We start from the raw sequence: 18,975 nt of genomic DNA on the forward strand, positions 1-18,975 counted from the left end.
CTTTTCAAGGCGTTATTTTTTTTCCAAGGTGTTATTTTCATTTTACAGACCAGAAATCAAAGCTGAAAATTTTTAGATCACTTGCTTAACATCGCTCGCCACTAGTCAGTGGCAGAAATAAGTCTTCAACCGAAAGCTTCTCTGACACTGGACCAAGGAGGAACTTGGGGGAAATAAAAGCTCTAGGGCAGAGGACACTTAGAGATGAGAGACGTGAACTACTAACGGACTAAATAGATGGCCGCAGAGAGACGCAGGCAGGTGCAGACTAGTGCAGCCTCCATCACGGTAGAGTTCTAGGGTTTCCTTTATGGATGGGTCTCCCCCAGAGCCGGTCACCACCCAACTCTGGACAGGACACGGGGGGGGGGGGTCTCCCCCAGAGCCGGTCACCACCCGACTCTGGACTCTGACCGTACCACACTGCAGCCCCCGTTCTTAACTTTCCGTGAGATTCTCTCTTCCTTCTAGCCATGGGGCTGCACTAATCTGAATGCGACCCTATTTTTCACAACCAAAAAGCATACACTTTAGACACTGTTGCCTTGCTGTAAGAATAAAGGCTGTAAGAGTATTTCAAAGCAATGAGACTTTCTTAAATTGGAAGGGATTAATCACATGGAAGGCAATAAATTAACAGCTAATCTTCCTTCTTCGCTCATCAAAGCCAATCCCTTTAAGACCTACACTAGGAACAGTGCCAAAAACACAGTTAAGTACTCAATGAATAATTACTTATCAATTAACCTTGGAATTAATCGTCCGAATCAGAGAAATGAGCTAAATGAAAATTTAATTTCAAGTCGAATGAATGGAGAATTATGTGAGGAAGAAACTTGATTATTTCAATCACTATGTTCAATTAATGTATTTTTAGAATCACGTGGAAACATGTGATCACCAATAGGCAACCCTGCCATATTCAAAGAGCATTTGGAGAAAAAAAAAAAAAAAGACATCATAATATGTTTTTTACACCACAAACAAGCTCTAAGTTTCTGGGAATATTTTCCTTCAATAATTAAACAGCTGCTCCAAAAAGGATAATTTCATCAGTTCACAACCAAAGGGTCCAGATTTTTCACATTTCCACAAGGGCAGCTGTGGACAACCCTGGTGTCTCTGCTGCATGAGCAAGATGCTTCATCGCCTGTACCCGATTCTACAGAAGGATGATGACTGAGGCACAGACTTGTCTGTTCGCCCACCTTGACTCTAGGCGCTTCTAAGAGATGCCCCGTAGGAAGACACGTTGTGCGCTGGTGAGAAGATGATAATTACAAGAACGACTACCTCGATTTTGAGGAATTACAAGGTATCTTCTATAATCTTCCGGGAAAACATGCTGATATTTTGGGATAAAGGCAGCAAGAGGTCATCCATCTCTCCCGTTACTTACGCACCTTTTTTTAATGTTTAAAGATAGTTACCTTAATGCTATGAACATCGCTGTGCTTTGCAATTTCCTCCATATGCTGCCAAAGGAACAGATGTTCTTACACGTAACCTCACCTACGCAGGCTGAACTCGAACAAACCAATAATCCCTTAAGCAAACCCACATTTTACTGAATCCGTCACATACGCTAGTTTCCATTTAAGTACACAGACAGGAAAGAGAGAAGCTCTTAAACTTTACAGCCTATTTTTCTCAAAAAGCTAGAATTTAGCCAAAACAGAAGTCTCCCTAGGCGATCAAAACGGTTCTTTACACGGGCATTTGATGTGTATTAGATAAATAAGCTTAATGTAGAAGAGCAAAACATTACAGTAACTTTAAAAACTCTAGTAATAAATAATCCCAACAAAAGTTTGTTCAATCTGTGATTTGCCAACTATACAAATGAGCAGACAAAGCAGTGATTTAGCTTGTTATATACATCAGCTCTGTTCTTAATATAGAAAGAGATTATTTGCCCTCCCCTTTAGCCACTTAAATAACCGAGTTACACAAGAAGTAAAATTATTTCTACTGAATTAAATATCTTACCTGCTACCCTCATGTTTCGTGTTTCAGTCTCTGTCACTTTTCATTAAATAACCTCCTAAAATCGAAAAAAAAGGCAAACATTAGGTCTAGAACGAGCATTCCTGCCTAGACTGAGCTTGACTTGGAGTATATATGATAGACTAACGCAACAAATGTCATGACATTTCTAAGAATTCTACTAATATGGACACTGAATGAAGAAATTCTTATCACTGGGACATAAGGCTCTTGAGAGGAGGGTCTGTGTTCGATCCTGTTGTGTCTCTAGCTCCCTAACTTCGGTGAGCAGAGGCACGAAATTCTGCCATCAAGGGTGTGAATGGAAGATCCCGCCCCTCGTTATTCTCGGTGACTCTGCATTTATTGGCACCTTCGGGTACTGAGTTCAGATTTCTGGTGTGCCGGGGAGGTCCAAAGAGGGGAGGCTGCATGTCCAGTCATGAATCAGATTATTTGCAGAAACGGGGCTAGGATGCAGGTGCTGGGTGCTACTCGAGGGCTCACGCCAGGCTGCGATGCTACTTCGTTTTTAGTAGGATCTAATCCAGGCGTCACTATGACAAGCCCTTAGAGCAAAGACTTATTTTAATACCAGCATCCTCTTCCTCTTCAGGTTTTTTTTAAATATTTTATTTATTTATTCATGAGAGACACAGAGAGAGAGAGAGAGAGAGGCAGGGACACAGGCAGAGGGAGAAGCAGGCTCCATGCAGGGAGCCCGACGTGGGACTCGATCCCAGGACCCTGGGGTCATGCCCTGGGCTGAAGGCGGTGCTAAACTGCTGAGCCATCTGGCTGCCCCATGTTTTCAATTTAAGTTTGTAAAAGAATATATTCAAAAGTATGGAATTGCAATTTTAAATATTCCAGTAATTATCATTACAGGCAGTATATATTATCAAATATACATCAAACAAAGAAACTGATCTCGAGGCACTGGGGTAGCTCAGTCGGTTAAGCATCTGCCTCTGGTTCAGGTCATGAACCTGATGTGGGATGGAGCCCTGCATCGGGCTCGCTGCTCGGGGGGGGGGGGGGGGGGGGGGGGTCTGCTTCTCCCTCTGCCTCCCTTGGTTATGCTCTCTCTCATAAATAAAATCAGAAAGGAAAAGAAAAAAAAGAAAAGAAAAGAAAAGAAAAGAAAAGAAAAGAAAAGAAAAGAAAAGAAAAGAAAAGAAAAGAAAAAGAAAAAGAAAAAGAAAAAGAAAAAGAAAAAGAAAAGAAAGAAAAAAAGAAATCTTAAAGGAAGAAAGAAGAAAGAAAAAAAGAAAAGAAAGAAAAAAAAGAAAAAGAAAGAAAGAAGACTATTCCCTGATATTATTCTAAGAACAAGAACAAATAGATGCAGGAAAAAAAATTTCATGGATGTGGGTTTCCCCCCAGGAAATAACTCTAGATAGGTGAAATATTAAAACGAAAGTGAAAAAGCAAGTAAATGAGCTGCAGAGGAAATTCATGCACAAGGTTAACGAGACAGCTGTCCCGGTCCACTCTATCTGTGGTGCAGGGGGGGAATTCGAAAGAAAATTTAGATTAACGAATCACATGGATAAGTGATGCATTAGTTTCCCGGTCCTGACGTTCCAGTGTTGACGTCTGATCTGGCAATTCCCAGAATGCTGTAAATAAACCCAGCCGCACACCCCGAAGGACAGACAGGGAGCGAGACCTGCGGTTTCTCATTCAGCCCACTCAGCGGTCACGCAGGGGCCGGGGGACGGTGAGCATCCGAGCACCGGGGCTGAGGCGGCCCCTTCCTTCTGCCCAACTCTCCCCGAAGGAAACATCAACATCTAGGCTAATAGTGATCTGAGCAGGTGGACGTGAGACGGGTCCCCGCGGGCCTGCACGAGGACAGCCAGTGGCCGCGAGCCCGGAGAGGCCTGTGCCGGCTGCGTCGGGTCCGCACCGCTCCAGGCGGCTCCACGAGGTGTTGCCGAGGAGCCCGAGCACCGCCGATTCCCATCGCCCGCCCGCGGCCTGGCCCCGGAGCATCCGCTCACCGCCCCGGAGCCTGGCCTGAACCCCCAGCCGCGGCCCCCCTGCCCCAGGCCTCTGACCGGAGGAGCCGCCCCTGGTGCGGCCGCGGCCCGGGCCTCTCGGCCTCCCCCCGCGGGCCGGCTCGTGGGGACGGACGCCCCGCGCATCTCAAGCTCATCCCCTCGCAGCCGCGGTCTCCGGAGCCCCCGGGCCAGGACGTGAGGCTTTCGGACTTAGAGCCGCGACCAGGGAAATGAGCTGAAGCTGAAAACAGGAGGCCTCGGACACCTGAGAGTCATGGGGTGACTTGTTCCCGAGTCGTTTACAGACGTGAGGCGCTGGCAACCATCGGCAGGGGCACCGGGGGGCTCAGTGTCTGAGCAGCTGCCTTGGGCCCAGGTCGTGACCCCGGGGTCCCGGGATCGAGTCCTGCGTCGGGCTCCCTGCAGGCAGCCTGCTTCTCCCTCTGCCTGGGTCTCTGCCTCTTTCTCCGTGTCTCATGGATAAATAAAAATCTTTAAAATAAATAAAAATAAAAACAATTTGCAAAATATACCTACACTTATGTGAAGAAAACAGAGCAAACGTCAGCAAATTTTTTCTGTAAAAGGGCCAGATGGTAAGTATCCTTGGTTTCGTGGCCCATACACAGAGTCCCCATAGCAACCACTCTGCTCTGCAGTCGTAGCTGGAAACTTGCCGTAGACAGGACGTAAACAGACGGGCCCAGTTGTGTTGTGATAAAACTTTAAGAACACTGAAACTTGAATTTCATAAAGTTTTCATGTAACCAAATATTACCTTTGATTTTTTTTTTTTTTTCTCAATCACTTAAAAACACAAAAACCTGTCTTGGCTCCTGGGCCACCCTGACCCATGGGTCATAAGAGAGAAATCAAAAATAAAATTTAAACTACGGACGCCCGGTGGCTCAGTGGTTGAGCGTCTGTGTTCAGCTCAGGGCGTGACCCCGGGGTCCTGGGATCCAGTCCTGCGACGGGCTCCTGCGGGACCGGAGCCTCCCTCTGCCTGTGTCTCTGCCTCTCTCTCTGTGTCTCTCATGAATAAATAAATAAAAATCTAAATAAAAAATCTTAACTAAAAAAAAAGACTTAAAGTAGACCATTCTCCAATACTCCAACACTTCTTGCAGGGTTACTTGCAGGACACACGTTCTGCAAGGCTGCTATTGTCCTCGGGGAAGTACGACTACAGATGTAGGACAGTCGAGCAGCCCTGAATTCCGCGTGCGGTACGTGTCCGTCACACGTTTCCATACTCAGCTGCTCTCCGTGGGATGAGGCATAGACTCCACGATGAACACAATGGATCCTCTTCAAAAGGAAGGAAAAACCTTCCCTTCCCATAGATAAGGTGGTCCATGTACGGCAAAGACAGATCTAATCTAGACTTTGGAATGTTTTCCAAAGCAATCCCAGCAGGTAGACAGACGTGAATAAATATTAATATTATTACAATCCACTTCATTAATTGTAAATTATGTTGGTGAAGAGAGACACGCTTCTGTTTTCCTTACATGGGTATTTAAAAGTGATTCTTTTTGTGATAGCTTAAGGGAGGGTTATCTGATGTTTGACCATTTTTATTTATTTATTTTTAAAGATTTTATTTATTTATTCATAAGAGATACAGAGAAAGAGAGAAAGAGGCAGAGACACAGGCAGAGGGAGAAGCAGGCTCCATGCAGGGGGCCCGACCGGGACTCGATCCCGGAACCCCGGGGTCACGCCCTGGGCCGAAGGCAGACGCTCAACCCCTGAGCCATCCAGGCGTCCCATAATATTACAAATTGAAGCTTTCAAAGATCTTTACTTAAAAAAAGAACCAAAAAACCATACAGTAGCTGCCAACTGCTATCAGGTACCCCGTCTTACCCAGATGCTATTGCAAGCTCACCCCTGCCGGGCTGGATACATTTTTGCAATAACAAAATGAAGAGAGGTGAGAGAGGGCTGCATTCATTTGAAAGAATCAGAACATTTAAAAACAAATTATGATACCTGAGCGGCTCAGTGTGTCATAAATATTATGAATCTAATAGAATTTGGCATTATTAACATTAAATGCTTAATAGAAAAAAAAATCCAATTGCTAACTTCGGAGAGCATCGGAGTACTCACGGGCCACTCTGATGCTCAATCGTAGGACATGCATCTGTTTAAAAGAATCTAACACTTGAACAAACATACGTTACACATCTTTAAAAACTGGGTATAACCTGGTAATAATTAAATGAAAAAAAAACCTGTTTTTTCTTTTATAGAAAAAAAGATCACACTCAAGCAGAGGGAGAGGGAGAATTTGAAGCAGGCTCCAAGCTCAGCGCAGAGACCGACGCGGGGCTCAATCCCACGACCCTGAGATCATGACCTGAGCCAAGGTTACGATACAAATGCTCGGCCACCTGAGCCACCCAGGTGCCCCTAAAGGGGAAAACTGTAAGTGACCACCTAACAGAAGAGTATCCCGGGTCTCTAAGGGACCGGACTAACCTTCCTTAGACTAGAAGAAAAAAGGAGCAAAGAAACGAGGTCTTGCTTCCTTTGGGGAGCGGGATCTGCACGGAGTGTGCATCGCCAAGGCCCACAAGTGCTTCAGGTGGTCGCGGGAAGGACACGGGCGGGCGGGACCACCCGACCCGCAAGGCGGCTTCCAAGGTGAGACTGGGCAGCAACGGCCGACACTGAAATCCCGGCCCCAGAGCCAGGACGACGGTCGGAGGATAGAGTCTTAATTTGCAGGGACCCGGGGCCCCGCCTGCCACCCTGTGCACTCTGCGCGCCCCAAAGGCACGTCCTACCCAAACTAACCTGGACAGAGGCCCGCGCCCTGTCGGTGGCCAAGGAACAAAGAGAATGGGAAGCACCGGATGGAGGAGCCAGAGGCTGCTTCTGACTCCCCGCGGGACCCGAACCTGCCGCTTGCCCCTAAGCACCTGCACCCTGCTCCCATTTGGCTCTCCAGGCAGGGGCCGGGACAGCAGCGACAGCCCGGGAAACTCCTCCATGGCCTCCACCTGCCAGGATGTGACAAAGTCTGGGACACCGAGCTGCCAATCACGCGCCTGCCCCTCTTGCACCGGCTCTGCCCCCACAGATGCCATGCAGGGAGCCGCGACCCCCACCCGCGGCCAGGAGCCAGGATACTTCGCATTTCCGGGGGACAGCCCCATGCCCAAGGTGACCAGCTCGGGAGCTCCAGTCCCTGCTTCTTCGGGACCCTGAGGTATCAGGCTTGGGAAGGATTTCAGTTGGTCGACAAGCTCTCCAGCCACGTTTCCTGCAAATACTTCAGGTGATTAGAAACGAAATGGACACGTGCTCTGCTTCCTCTCCCAAGCCCTGTTAGGGCTAGCCCACGTCTTCCTGAGAAGGAGATTTCATTTTTTCCTTTTTTAAGATTTTATTTATTCATTCATGAGAGACCCAGAGAGAGAGGCAGAGACACAGGCTGAGGGAGAAGCGGCTCCATGCAGGAAGCCTGACGTGGGACTCGATCCCGGGACCTGGGGTCATGACTTCACGATCCAAAGGTAGATGCTCAATCCCCGAGCCACCCGGGCGTCCCAAATGTTTCATTTTCTAAGATGACACCACCCAAAGCAGGTGGGGTTGCTCTTCGCTGAATCCTCATTAGGCCAAAAGATGTGCTCCAACCCCCGGGCACCGTTTCACTTGGTCCCTGCTATGCCACCGAGGCCCGGCCCGAGCTGGAGCCGGGGTCCGGGGCGGCTCAGCCACAGTGCTGTCACCGGTCTCCTGCAGCTGCTCCAGCAGCAGGGAGAGGAGCGGGCTGGTGCACACGCACAGCGGCAGCGCCCGGCATCCATGAGGGGAGAGGCTAACGGGAAACACGGGACCCGACGACGAAGCCGTCCGCGAGGTCACCGTGACGTTACGTCAATAGCTCGGTGAACTATAATTGCAAAATGGAAATCACTCAAGTACAAAGAAGCTAGAAATAAGACTTCTGAACTCTCAACACGTACACGCCCGGAGACTGAGGATGCAGGTGACGCGGGGCCCCACGGGAGGCCGGTACGCCCTGCCAGCCTGCATTTTACAAGTCATCGGTGGAAACCTCGTCACCAGTCGACGCCGGCGAGGACACCCGGCACCGAATGCCATGGTAGACAAATAGTTTACGTGGCGAGAGGTCTGAAGAAATGCTACACTGTGGTTCTTGTACCTCGTGGCTTCTAGGATTCCTAGACCACTGACCCTAAGAGGGGCTGCGGCTCCTCGGGCACCCGAGACAACTTCCCTGATTCCTCGGTGCACACTACTCTCGTTTTCACAGGTCTCAAACCGAGACGAGGTCTACAACCACGTTCTTCCCCCAGAGCAGAATACGAAATAGCGGCCTAGGCCTACGCTACCAACAGCCCCAAGAGCCCGGATGCCCTGAGACAGCAGATCCGGTCCTTTGAAGCCCCTGCTGGAGGGAACCCACAGCAGGGCCACGGCAATTACTGGTGGGCTTTTTAAAATGCAAATTCCTGAGCCCAGAATCCCTCAGGAGGATTAAAACCCCGCATGTTTAATGGGCTCCCCATGTGGTTCTCACCCTCCTTCAGATCTGAGAACTTCAGGACTCCCGCACAGCAGAGATCCAGGCGCACGGAGAAGTCTGGAGAGGCGAGGGGGAGGCCTGGCCGATCTAGGCCAGAAAAGCCCAAAGGTAAAACTCATAAAACAAGAATTTCATTCTTTCCTTAACAATGAATGGAAATCAGCCTGACTCGGGGCCAGGTCTGCAGCGGGGGCGAGGAGGGAAAGGCGGCCAGTCGATCCGTCTGGAGACGTGGGACCGAGGAACAGCGTAGAGCGAGCTCCTGTTTGCAAAGGTTACAAGAGTATTCGCCTCAAAATCACCCCCACGCTCTCTTGCAGTTTTTCCTCACCTACCAAAGCAGAATTTCGCGTAAAAAGCTATAATCCGGCGGAAGACATTAAATGATCAGGTTTCTGTAACTGAGAGCACCAGCAGGCCAAACACAGAGGACAAAGTGACATCGAGCTCTGCGAGCCCCGCCGGCCGGACTTCTACAGCCGTGCGCGCAACAGCTGTGCTGGGAGCCACTCACTCCCCCGTGGTCCCTCCGGGAAACCAAAGAAGGACACGCAGAGCAGAAGTAGGGATCGCTGAGAACCACGGCAAAAATAAAATTAAGTACGCTGTAAATGTAAGAAATTCAGCAGGGCACGCAAGTGTCCCGTTCACAAACTGCAACAACAGAAAAGGATTAGAGAAAGGCTCACACTTAGAATCAAACTATCTTCCTGTCCTACAGCTAAGTTACGTGGGGCCAGAGGAGCACCTACAAGTTCTTGCTCCGGATGAAGGTTTAAGGATTCCCCTACAGGGCTCGTCGGCTGGGCCTGAAGCTAAGCAGTGTGCAGAATTTAACTGAGCCAGAGCGGACGTCATTCTGTTGGTCGCACCTCCCACGTGAGGAGATGCAGGAGCAGAGCCGTCCGCGCGCCCCGGAAGGCACAACGCTCCCACCCCAAAGGCCGAGCGAGGCTTAGCAGCTGTTTGCAAAGCACAGGTAGCAAGAAGCTGCTCGCGTCAACTGTTCTGAGCCCGTGGAGAAACCCGTCTTCGCCGACCACAGGACACATCTGGCGATCCCTTCGCTGCAGGTGGTGAATGGCAGCGATGACAGTCCTGATGCCGTACTGGGCCTGGAGTTGGCTAGAACCTAGGATGAAGTTCGCCTCGGGACCCGACCGCGGCAGTGATGTCCACGGAGCTGCTTCTCCCCAGCACACAACCACCACCAGGGTGTCATCGGGGGGGGGAGGCCTAGACAAGACGCGGAATGCATCCGTCCCTGGACCATCACTTAGTCACAAAGTGACCCCAGTGCTCTTACGCGCTGTCACGGGTGAACTTCTAAAACACCGTACTCAGTGGAAGCGGCCAGATGTAAGCGATCACCTCTTGTAGGACCCATTTGTATGGAACACCCAGAACGGGGAGACCAACAGGGCCACAAAGAACAGCGGTTGCCAGGGGCTCAAGGAACGGGGAGAGGGGAGTGACTGTTTAACGGACAAGAGCTCTCCTTCTGGAAATGATGAAAACGTCTCAGGACTACACAGCAGTGACGGCTGCACACCACCGAGAATGTGCTACACGCTACTGAGCTGCACACTTAAAACTGGTAAATGTTGACGTGAAATGAATTTCCTAAAGAAGGAAATTTAAAAAAAAAATCAGAGTAAAACTGTAAAAATCATAAACAGTAGAGTAAAACTGTAAATAAGCAGTAGATGAAAAAAGCGATTGGATTAGAAATCAGGGAGATGGGGGATCCCTGAGTGGCGCAGCGGTTTGGCACCTGCCTTTGGCCCAGGGCGCGATCCTGGAGACCCGGGATCGAATCCCACGTCGGGCTCCCGGTGCATGGAGCCTGCTTCTCCCTCTGCCTATGTCTCTGCCTCTCTCTCTCTGTGTGACTATCATAAATAAATAAAAATTAAAAAAAAAAAAAGAAATCAGGGACATGTAAGTCATCTTAGAATCGCTTCAATCAAATGGAAGAGGCCACGGAAAAGAGACTGAAAGAACACCAGTGGGGTAAGTGGTGGAAACTGAATTTCCTCCTCTGAGAGAAGGTCAGCTGACTGTATTTTAGGAGCTGAATAAAAATCACAAAAACCTCCTAAAGCTTAAATATCTTGAGGATCTTGCTCAATCTCCCCAAATTAAGGGGGGGAAAAAAAGGCACTGCACGGGGTTTAAGAATTCAGTCAATGCCATTCATGAAGCACCTAATGAAGAATTACTGCTTAAACCCGGGCTTTGTGATCCCAAGGAGGGAACCCTCCTGGACTAAGTACAAAACAAATGTTTGCTACTGTGCGAAGCTCTGAGCCGAATGGATTTCTGTGCGACCTTGGGCCAAAATTTGTTGGTTCTTGGGTCTTGCATCTTTCAGCTTTAAGAAATGGGTATAGGGATCCCTGGGTGGCTCAGCAGTTTGGCGCCTGCCTTTGGCCCAGGGCGCGATCCTGGAGACCCGGGATCGAATCCCACATCGGGCTCCCGGTGCAGGGAGCCTGCTTCTCCCTCTGCCTGTGTCTCTGCCTCTCTCTCTCTCTCTCTCATGAATAAATAAATAAAAAAATCTTTAAAAAAAAAAAAAAAAAGAAATGGGTATAAAAATGAAAAAAAAAAAAAAAAGAGAAAGACTCACTGCCTCAAAGAAAACAGCTTTGTGCAGGCCCAGGCTGCCTTATTCTTAGCATCCGTGATACCTATAATAATCGGCACATACTGGGCACCTGAATATTTTTAAATGAATATAGACTTTTTTGAACAGGGACACCGTATACGATTAAAATATGTGTGTGGGGGAGGAAAAACCAAAAGGTAAAACTCTGATGATCCAAGACTGACAATACTACTTTTTGCCATTGAATAATCTCTTAGCCCTTAGCCCCTTCTCGGCAATCACCTTCGTTTTTAATGTATCTTCATTAATTATGAAATATTAGCTACTAATGCTTAAGGTAGCCATCCAAAGTTGGCGATTGTAACAAAGTATCCTCTCAGCCCATTCTGAAAGTGGCTTTTGCACAGTCTCATTGCGATTCCCTTTTGAAACCCAAGTCCCCCTACCATGGGGCTTCTGAAGGAATGTGGCCTGTGTCTTTTTTTTAAAAAGCCTCACTGGTGTTTGATTCTAAGAGATCCCCAGGTTGAGAGTCACTCCATCGAACTCTTTTTACTTTTCACTGTCAAGAAATGCTCAGTCTTCCGGGAGCTGGGAAGACATTACATGGAAATTTGTCAAACAAAGCTTGTAACACCTGCATAAGATTGGGGAGGGGTGTGGGGGGGTAACCTCAGTAAACTGCTAGAGGACTCAAGAGGCTGGCAGCCTTTACAAAGAGGTACAATTAATGATGTGACCCAGACCCAACGGACTCGGATTCTGCCCATTTCTTGTTGAAGGGCCTAAACTGGCAACTTTATTTTCTAACTTAAACGGAGCTCCCTTTGCACCCCGTACAATGCACAACATGAATATTAGTGATGTTTCCCGGACCCTGTAGCATCTAACAGTATATCACGGGCGCCCCAAGGCCGGGAAGGGCCCAAGAGGGTCCCGCATCGACCGTCACCATGTCACCATCGACCTTCACTTAACCTCTAGAGGAGCCCCCCATTTTCACCTGCAAAAATAAGAAAGATAAAAGGACCAACTCTTTGGCTTGTTGGGAAACCAACAGGTATGAAAGCATTGGGCGCAGCGCCCAGGGAGCAACCTGGTACTACAGTGTCCTACCTGTATCCACAGATTCCTGGGAAAGGGAGAGAAAAAGGTTCTGTGGGTCAGACAGCAGCTCTGTAGGACACGGAGCTCGGTGGAGGGGGGGGGACGGTGACACACAGGGGGCAGGTCGCTACCTGGAGCCCTCGGCTGGACACGTGCGCTATTTAGGTGTAAGGTCCCTAACCCTGGCCCCTCGGGAATCCTGCGGGCAGCAGCCAGGAAGGGTCGTGGGTGGCACCGGGTGTCCAGGAGCTCTGGCTCGTGCTGGAGAGGAGAAGCGCCTCCAGGTCGGGAGACCTCAAACTTTGCAAGGGAGCCAAGCCCCCCTTCCCCCCTCCCCGGGGGCGGGGGCAGGGGCAGCAGCAGGTCCACCCTCGCCCCAGCAGTGGCCGCGCTCCCTCTCCCTCGCGGGCCGGCCCTGGCCCCCCCAACCCCCCAGGCCCCAGGCGGGGGCGCCCACCGAGGGCCAGGTGCAGGCCCGGGCGGGGGGGTGTGCAGCGGGGGTGCAGGGGGGAGGGGTGCAGGGGGAGCAGGGGGGAGGGTGCAGCGGGGGTGCGGGGGGAGGGGTGCAGGGGGAGCAGGGGGGAGGGTGCAGCGGGGGAGCAGGGAGGAGAGCAGGGGGAGCAGGGGGAGCAGGGAGGGGAGCAGGGGGAGCAGGGGGAGCAGGGAGGAGAGCAGGGGGAGCAGGGGGAGCAGGGAGGAGAGCAGGGGGAGCAGGGGGAGCAGGGAGGAGAGCAGGGGGAGCAGGGGGAGCAGGGAGGAGCAGGGGGAGCAGGGGGAGCAGGGGGGAGGGTGCAGCGGGGGTGCGGGGGGAGGGGTGCAGGGGGAGCAGGGGGGAGGGTGCAGCGGGGGAGCAGGGAGGAGAGCAGGGGGAGCAGGGGGGAGCAGGGAGGAGAGCAGGGGGAGCAGGGGGAGCAGGGAGGAGAGCAGGGGGAGCAGGGGGAGCAGGGAGGAGAGCAGGGGGAGCAGGGGGAGCAGGGAGGAGCAGGGGGAGCAGGGGGAGCAGGGGGGAGGGGTGCAGCGGGGGGTGCAAGGGGAGGGGTGCAGGGGGAGCAGGGGGGGAGGGTGCAGGGGGGAGCAGGGAGGAGAGCAGGGGGAGCAGGGGGAGCAAGGGGGAGGGTGCAGCGGGGGGGGCAGGGAGAGGGTGCAGGGGGGGAGAGCAGGCGGGAGCAGGGGGGTGCAGCGGGGGAGCATCGGCCTCCGCCCCCCGCCCCCCCCGCGGGATGCGCCACGACGCCCCGGGCGAGCGCCCCGCCCCGCCCCCGCCGCCTCACCCGCCTCAGCCGCCGCGACTCGCCCTCCGGCGGGGCCTTCCGGCCTCTGAGCGCCGAGTCCTGCCGGAGGCCGCCCGCACCGCCGCCGCTCGGCCGCCGCTTCCTCCCGGGCTCCTCCGCGCCCCCGCCCCGCCCCGCCCCGCCCCTCCCGGAGGAAGCCGCCCCGCCCCCCCCGCCCCGCCCCCGCCGCCTCCGCGCCCCGCGCCCCGCGCCCCGCGCCGGGGAGCCGCGCCCGCCCCCTGGCGGTGGAGGACCGCGCGGGCCCGCGGGAAGGGAGGGCGGGGGGGGGGGGGCGGGGCTGCGCGGGCGGGGTGGGGGGGGGCCTGCACGTGCCGCCCCGGGGCCCCCTGTCCTTGCTGCCCTGCCCTTGCCTCCCTGCAGGCCTCCTGCCCTTACTGCCCCCGGGGGGCGGTGCCCTGCCCTTGCCTCCCTGCAGGCCTCCTGCCCTTACTGCCCCTGGGGGGCGGTGCCCTGCCCTTGCCTCCCTGAAGGCCTCCTGCCCTTGCTGCCCCGGGAGGGGGGGGGTGCCCTGCCCTTGCCTCCCTGCAGGCCTCCTGCCCTTACTGCCCCCGGGGGGCGGTGCCCTGCCCTTGCCTCCCTGAAGGCCTCCTGCCCTTATTGCCCCGGGGGGGGGGGGGGGGTGCCCTGCCCTTGCCTCCCTGCAGGCCTCCTGCCCTTACTGCCCCCGGGGGGCGGTGCCCTGCCCTTGCCTCCCTGAAGGCCTCCTGCCCTTGCTGCCCCGGGAGGGGGGGGGGGTGCCCTGCCCTTGCCTCCCTGCAGGCCTCCTGCCCTTATTGCCCCGGGGGGGGGGGGATGCCCTGCCCTTTGCCGCCCCAGGGGTCCCTGCACGGGGGTCCCTGCACGTGCCACCTGGGGGGCCGCAGGGCCCAGGGAGGGGGACTGCGAGGCCAGGTCCTCCATCCTCCCGCATCACCGCATCCCGACCTTGAAGGCAGGAGTCTGCAGAGAAGCGGTGAGGGGCGAGGGTGCGACGGGGCAGGTGCCAGGGGACCCGGGCCCAGGGGAAGGCGGCGTAGTGTGTGGGGCCTGCAAAGACGGAGCCCCCCAGCCACCCGGGTCAGGCCCCAGGGTCGGGCCCCAAGGTCGGGGCTGGATGGGCCCCAGGCTCCGGCCCTTGGGTGGCGCCCGCACATCCCCTCCTGCTGAGGCCCAGGCCCAGGCCTTGCAGTGCGGGGGAGTGGGGTGACTGTGAAGCGCCCCTTGGCCATCAGGACAGCACATGGCCGGGGAGACTACACTGCGTTGGGCTTAACAGGGCTTCACGATGGTTAGTGTCCCACGAAGCCTTAGCTTTTCTCCAAAAGTATAAAACACGGAACCTAAACAATAGCGGGGAACCTGCAGGGGGAGGCGACCAGGCCCTCTGGAGCCCCCTGGAGCCCAGGACCTTGCAGGCCCCTTGGGCGTGCGCTGGGTGTGTTCTCCCTTAAGGCTCACGACTCAGGCAAAATAGACATTATTTGATGTCACTCTTAACAAGTCAAAAAAAAAAAAAATCAAAACTCCAAAACCCAGTTTGAATGACTTGCTCGCAAGTAGGAGGCAGTGAGCTGTGCAGCTAGAGTTCCAGCCTGGGTCCGTCCAGCTCCAAACAATGAGGCGCTTTGTTTCTTTTTAAAGATGTATTTATTTGAGAGAAAGAGAGAGAGCAGGGTAGGGGGAGCGGGAGAGAGAGGGAATCCTCAAGCTGAGGGCCAGCTGAGTGGGGAACCCCTTGGGGTACAGGCCCAGGACCCTGAGATCAGGACCTGAGCGGCAATCGGGAGTCCAGTGCTTAACTGGCTGAGCCCCCCAAGCTCCCCGAGATGTTTTATTTCGTACAGTGCCTAAACCCACAACATGTACTGTACACATGTTTCCCCCCAGACACCCCCCGTCCCACCGAAAGAATTTCTGAAACCTCTTGAAAAGGATGTCAGGCCTTATTTATGCAGCAGCTTTCCCATCCTTAGCTGAATTGGCCCGTGTAGACGTGACCCGAGCCGTATTCTTACAGCAACCATACTTGGAACAATTTGTGGTTTGAAATTGCATTTAATAGGCTACGTGCCCGTGGCCACGGTATACAGATTAGAGCCCCTCAGTAGGTCATGAAAATAATACTAGTGGATCACAACCAATATTCTGTTGTCAAATTGAATGGAATAGGACAAAAAGCTTCAGCATTCACAGCACAAGGTGACGCTAAGTGTCGGTTCGTGAAACGTTTGTTCGTTTGTATCAAGTGTGGGTGAGTGTCTGGGTGACAGTGTCCTGTGTTGCAATGTAAACTATATTTCTTCACATGAGCTGCAATGGTTAAAAGTTGGTTTTTTTTTTTTTTTTTTGGAACACCTGTTCAGCAACCCGGTGTTTCACCTACCTTTTTACTTGGCAAGAGGTAGGAGAGTCAGGAAGTAATCAAGATTAGTGATTAAGTTTAATGAGACTACAGAGAACAGAGTTCTTTGCAGCTCTGGGAGGTTTAATCCAAACAGGTGTTGTTGCTATGTGACATGATAATACGCATTAATAATTTGTATTTTTACAGCCAATATTTATTACATATTTACCGTGTGCCAGGCTCCTTGCTGAGTAGCGTAGCTATGTTAGCTCGTTTAATCCTCAGGACAATCCTAGAAGTATAGAGGAGAAAATGTGAGAGGGAAAGGGAAAACTGCCCGAGGTCCCCTTGCTAGTACGTGATAGAGCCGAGATTCGAACCCACAGGCTCAGCCTCAGAGCCCAGCCCACCTCATGTGTACTTGGGAAGAAAAGTTCATTTCCTCTTCGATGATGGCAGAGATTTATGTAGAGCCCTAACATACTACACTATTTCCCATATAGAGATTACATAATATTGTTAAATATAAAACTTGATGAGGGCAGCCCGGGTGGCTCAGCGGTTAAGTGTCTGCCTTCAGTCCGGGGCATGCCCCTAGGTCCCAGGATCGAGTCCTGCGTCAGGGCTCCCTGCATGGAGCCTGCTTTTCCCTCTGCCTGTGTCTCTGCTCTCTCTCTCTCTCTGTCTCTCATGAATAAATAAAATCTTAAAAAAAAAAAAAAAAGAAATGCAGGCCCAGGCTGCCTTATTCTTAGCATCCGTGATACCTATAATAATCGGCACATACTGGGCACCTGAATATTTTTAAATGAATATAGACTTTTTTGAACAGGGACACCGTATACGATTAAAATAGGGTGTGTGGGGGAGGAAAAACCAAAAGGTAAAACTCTGATGATCCAAGACTGACAATACTACTTTTTGCCATTGAATAATCTCTTAGCCCTTAGCCCCTTCTCGGCAATCACCTTCGTTTTTAATGTATCTTCATTAATTCATGAAATATTAGCTACTAATGCTTAAGGTAGCCATCCAAAGTTGGCGATTGTAACAAAGTATCCTCTCAGCCCTATTCTGAAAGTGGCTTTTGCACAGTCTCATTGCGATTCCCTTTTGAAACCCAAGTCCCCCTACCATGGGGCTTCTGAAGGAATGTGGCCTGTGTCTTTTTTTTAAAAAGCCTCACTGGTGTTTGATTCTAAGAGATCCCCAGGTTGAGAGTCACTCCATCGAACTCTTTTTACTTTTCACCGTCAAGAAATGCTCAGTCTTCCGGGAGCTGGGAAGACATTACATGGAAATTTGTCAAACAAAGCTTGTAACACCTGCATAAGATTGGGGAGGGGTGTGGGGGGGTAACCTCAGTAAACTGCTAGAGGACTCAAGAGGCTGGCAGCCTTTACAAAGAGGTACAATTAATGATGTGACCCAGACCCAACGGACTCGGATTCTGCCCATTTCTTGTTGAAGGGCCTAAACTGGCAACTTTATTTTCTAACTTAAACGGAGCTCCCTTTGCACCCCGTACAATGCACAACATGAATATTAGTGATGTTTCCCGGACCCTGTAGCATCTAACAGTATATCACGGGCGCCCCAAGGCCGGGAAGGGCCCAAGAGGGTCCCGCATCGACCGTCACCATGTCACCATCGACCTTCACTTAACCTCTAGAGGAGCCCCCCATTTTCACCTGCAAAAATAAGAAAGATAAAAGGACCAACTCTTTGGCTTGTTGGGAAACCAACAGGTATGAAAGCATTGGGCGCAGCGCCCAGGGAGCAACCTGGTACTACAGTGTCCTACCTGTATCCACAGATTCCTGGGAAAGGGAGAGAAAAAGGTTCTGTGGGTCAGACAGCAGCTCTGTAGGACACGGAGCTCGGCGGAGGGGGGGGGACGGTGACACACAGGGGGCAGGTCGCTACCTGGAGCCCTCGGCTGGACACGTGCGCTATTTAGGTGTAAGGTCCCTAACCCTGGCCCCTCGGGAATCCTGCGGGCAGCAGCCAGGAAGGAGCAGCGCGGTCGTGGGTGGCACCGGGTGTCCAGGAGCTCTGGCTCGTGCTGGAGAGGAGAAGCGCCTCCAGGTCGGGAGACCTCAAACTTTGCAAGGGAGCCAAGCCCCCCTTCCCCCCTCCCCGGGGGCGGGGGCAGGGGCAGCAGCAGGTCCACCCTCGCCCCAGCAGTGGCCGCGCTCCCTCTCCCTCGCGGGCCGGCCCTGGCCCCCCCAACCCCCCAGGCCCCAGGCGGGGGCGCCCACCGAGGGCCAGGTGCAGGCCCGGGCGGGGGGGTGTGCAGCGGGGGTGCAGGGGGAGGGGTGCAGGGGGAGCAGGGGGGAGGGTGCAGCGGGGGTGCGGGGGGAGGGGTGCAGGGGGAGCAGGGGGGAGGGTTGCAGCGGGGGAGCAGGGAGGAGAGCAGGGGGAGCAGGGGGAGCAGGGAGGGGAGCAGGGGGAGCAGGGGGAGCAGGGAGGAGAGCAGGGGGAGCAGGGGGAGCAGGGAGGAGAGCAGGGGGAGCAGGGGGAGCAGGGAGGAGAGCAGGGGGAGCAGGGGGAGCAGGGAGGAGCAGGGGGAGCAGGGGGAGCAGGGGGGAGGGTGCAGCGGGGGTGCGGGGGGAGGGGTGCAGGGGGAGCAGGGGGGAGGGTGCAGCGGGGGAGCAGGGAGGAGAGCAGGGGGAGCAGGGGGGAGCAGGGAGGAGAGCAGGGGGAGCAGGGGGAGCAGGGAGGAGAGCAGGGGGAGCAGGGGGAGCAGGGAGGAGAGCAGGGGGAGCAGGGGGAGCAGGGAGGAGCAGGGGGAGCAGGGGGAGCAGGGGGGAGGGTGCAGCGGGGGTGCAAGGGGAGGGGTGCAGGGGGAGCAGGGGGGAGGGTGCAGGGGGGAGCAGGGAGGAGAGCAGGGGGAGCAGGGGGAGCAGGGGGGAGGGTGCAGCGGGGGGGCAGGGAGAGGGTGCAGGGGGGAGAGCAGGCGGGAGCAGGGGGGTGCAGCGGGGGAGCATCGGCCTCCGCCCCCCGCCCCCCCCGCGGGATGCGCCACGACGCCCCGGGCGAGCGCCCCGCCCCGCCCCCGCCGCCTCACCCGCCTCAGC

The 18,975-nt window shown here is 53.8% G+C and overlaps 1 protein-coding gene across 3 annotated transcripts in view; it reads right to left on the bottom strand.

Annotated features, from left to right (window-relative positions):
• FAM3C (FAM3 metabolism regulating signaling molecule C) overlaps window positions 1-13,697 on the bottom strand; it is a 51,086-nt gene extending 37,389 nt beyond the window's left edge. Inside the window, exons 1-2 of one of the 3 annotated variants that reach the window (XM_041727856.1) lie at window positions 13,552-13,697; window positions 1,990-2,044 (exon numbers count right to left, since the gene is read on the bottom strand). In XM_041727856.1, coding sequence (XP_041583790.1) covers window positions 1,990-2,002 — 13 coding nt within the window. In that variant the 5' untranslated portion in view covers window positions 2,003-2,044; window positions 13,552-13,697. Of the gene's footprint in view, window positions 1-1,989; window positions 2,045-12,411; window positions 12,484-13,551 lie in introns of those variants that run through there. The other 2 variants (XM_041727857.1, XM_041727858.1) reach the window with 2 other exon arrangements.
• Between the last annotated feature and the right edge of the window lie 5,278 nt (window positions 13,698-18,975).

The sequence above is a fragment of the Vulpes lagopus genome, chromosome 13 (genome assembly GCF_018345385.1).
Source record: "Vulpes lagopus strain Blue_001 chromosome 13, ASM1834538v1, whole genome shotgun sequence".
NCBI classification, from domain to species: domain Eukaryota; kingdom Metazoa; phylum Chordata; class Mammalia; order Carnivora; family Canidae; genus Vulpes; species Vulpes lagopus.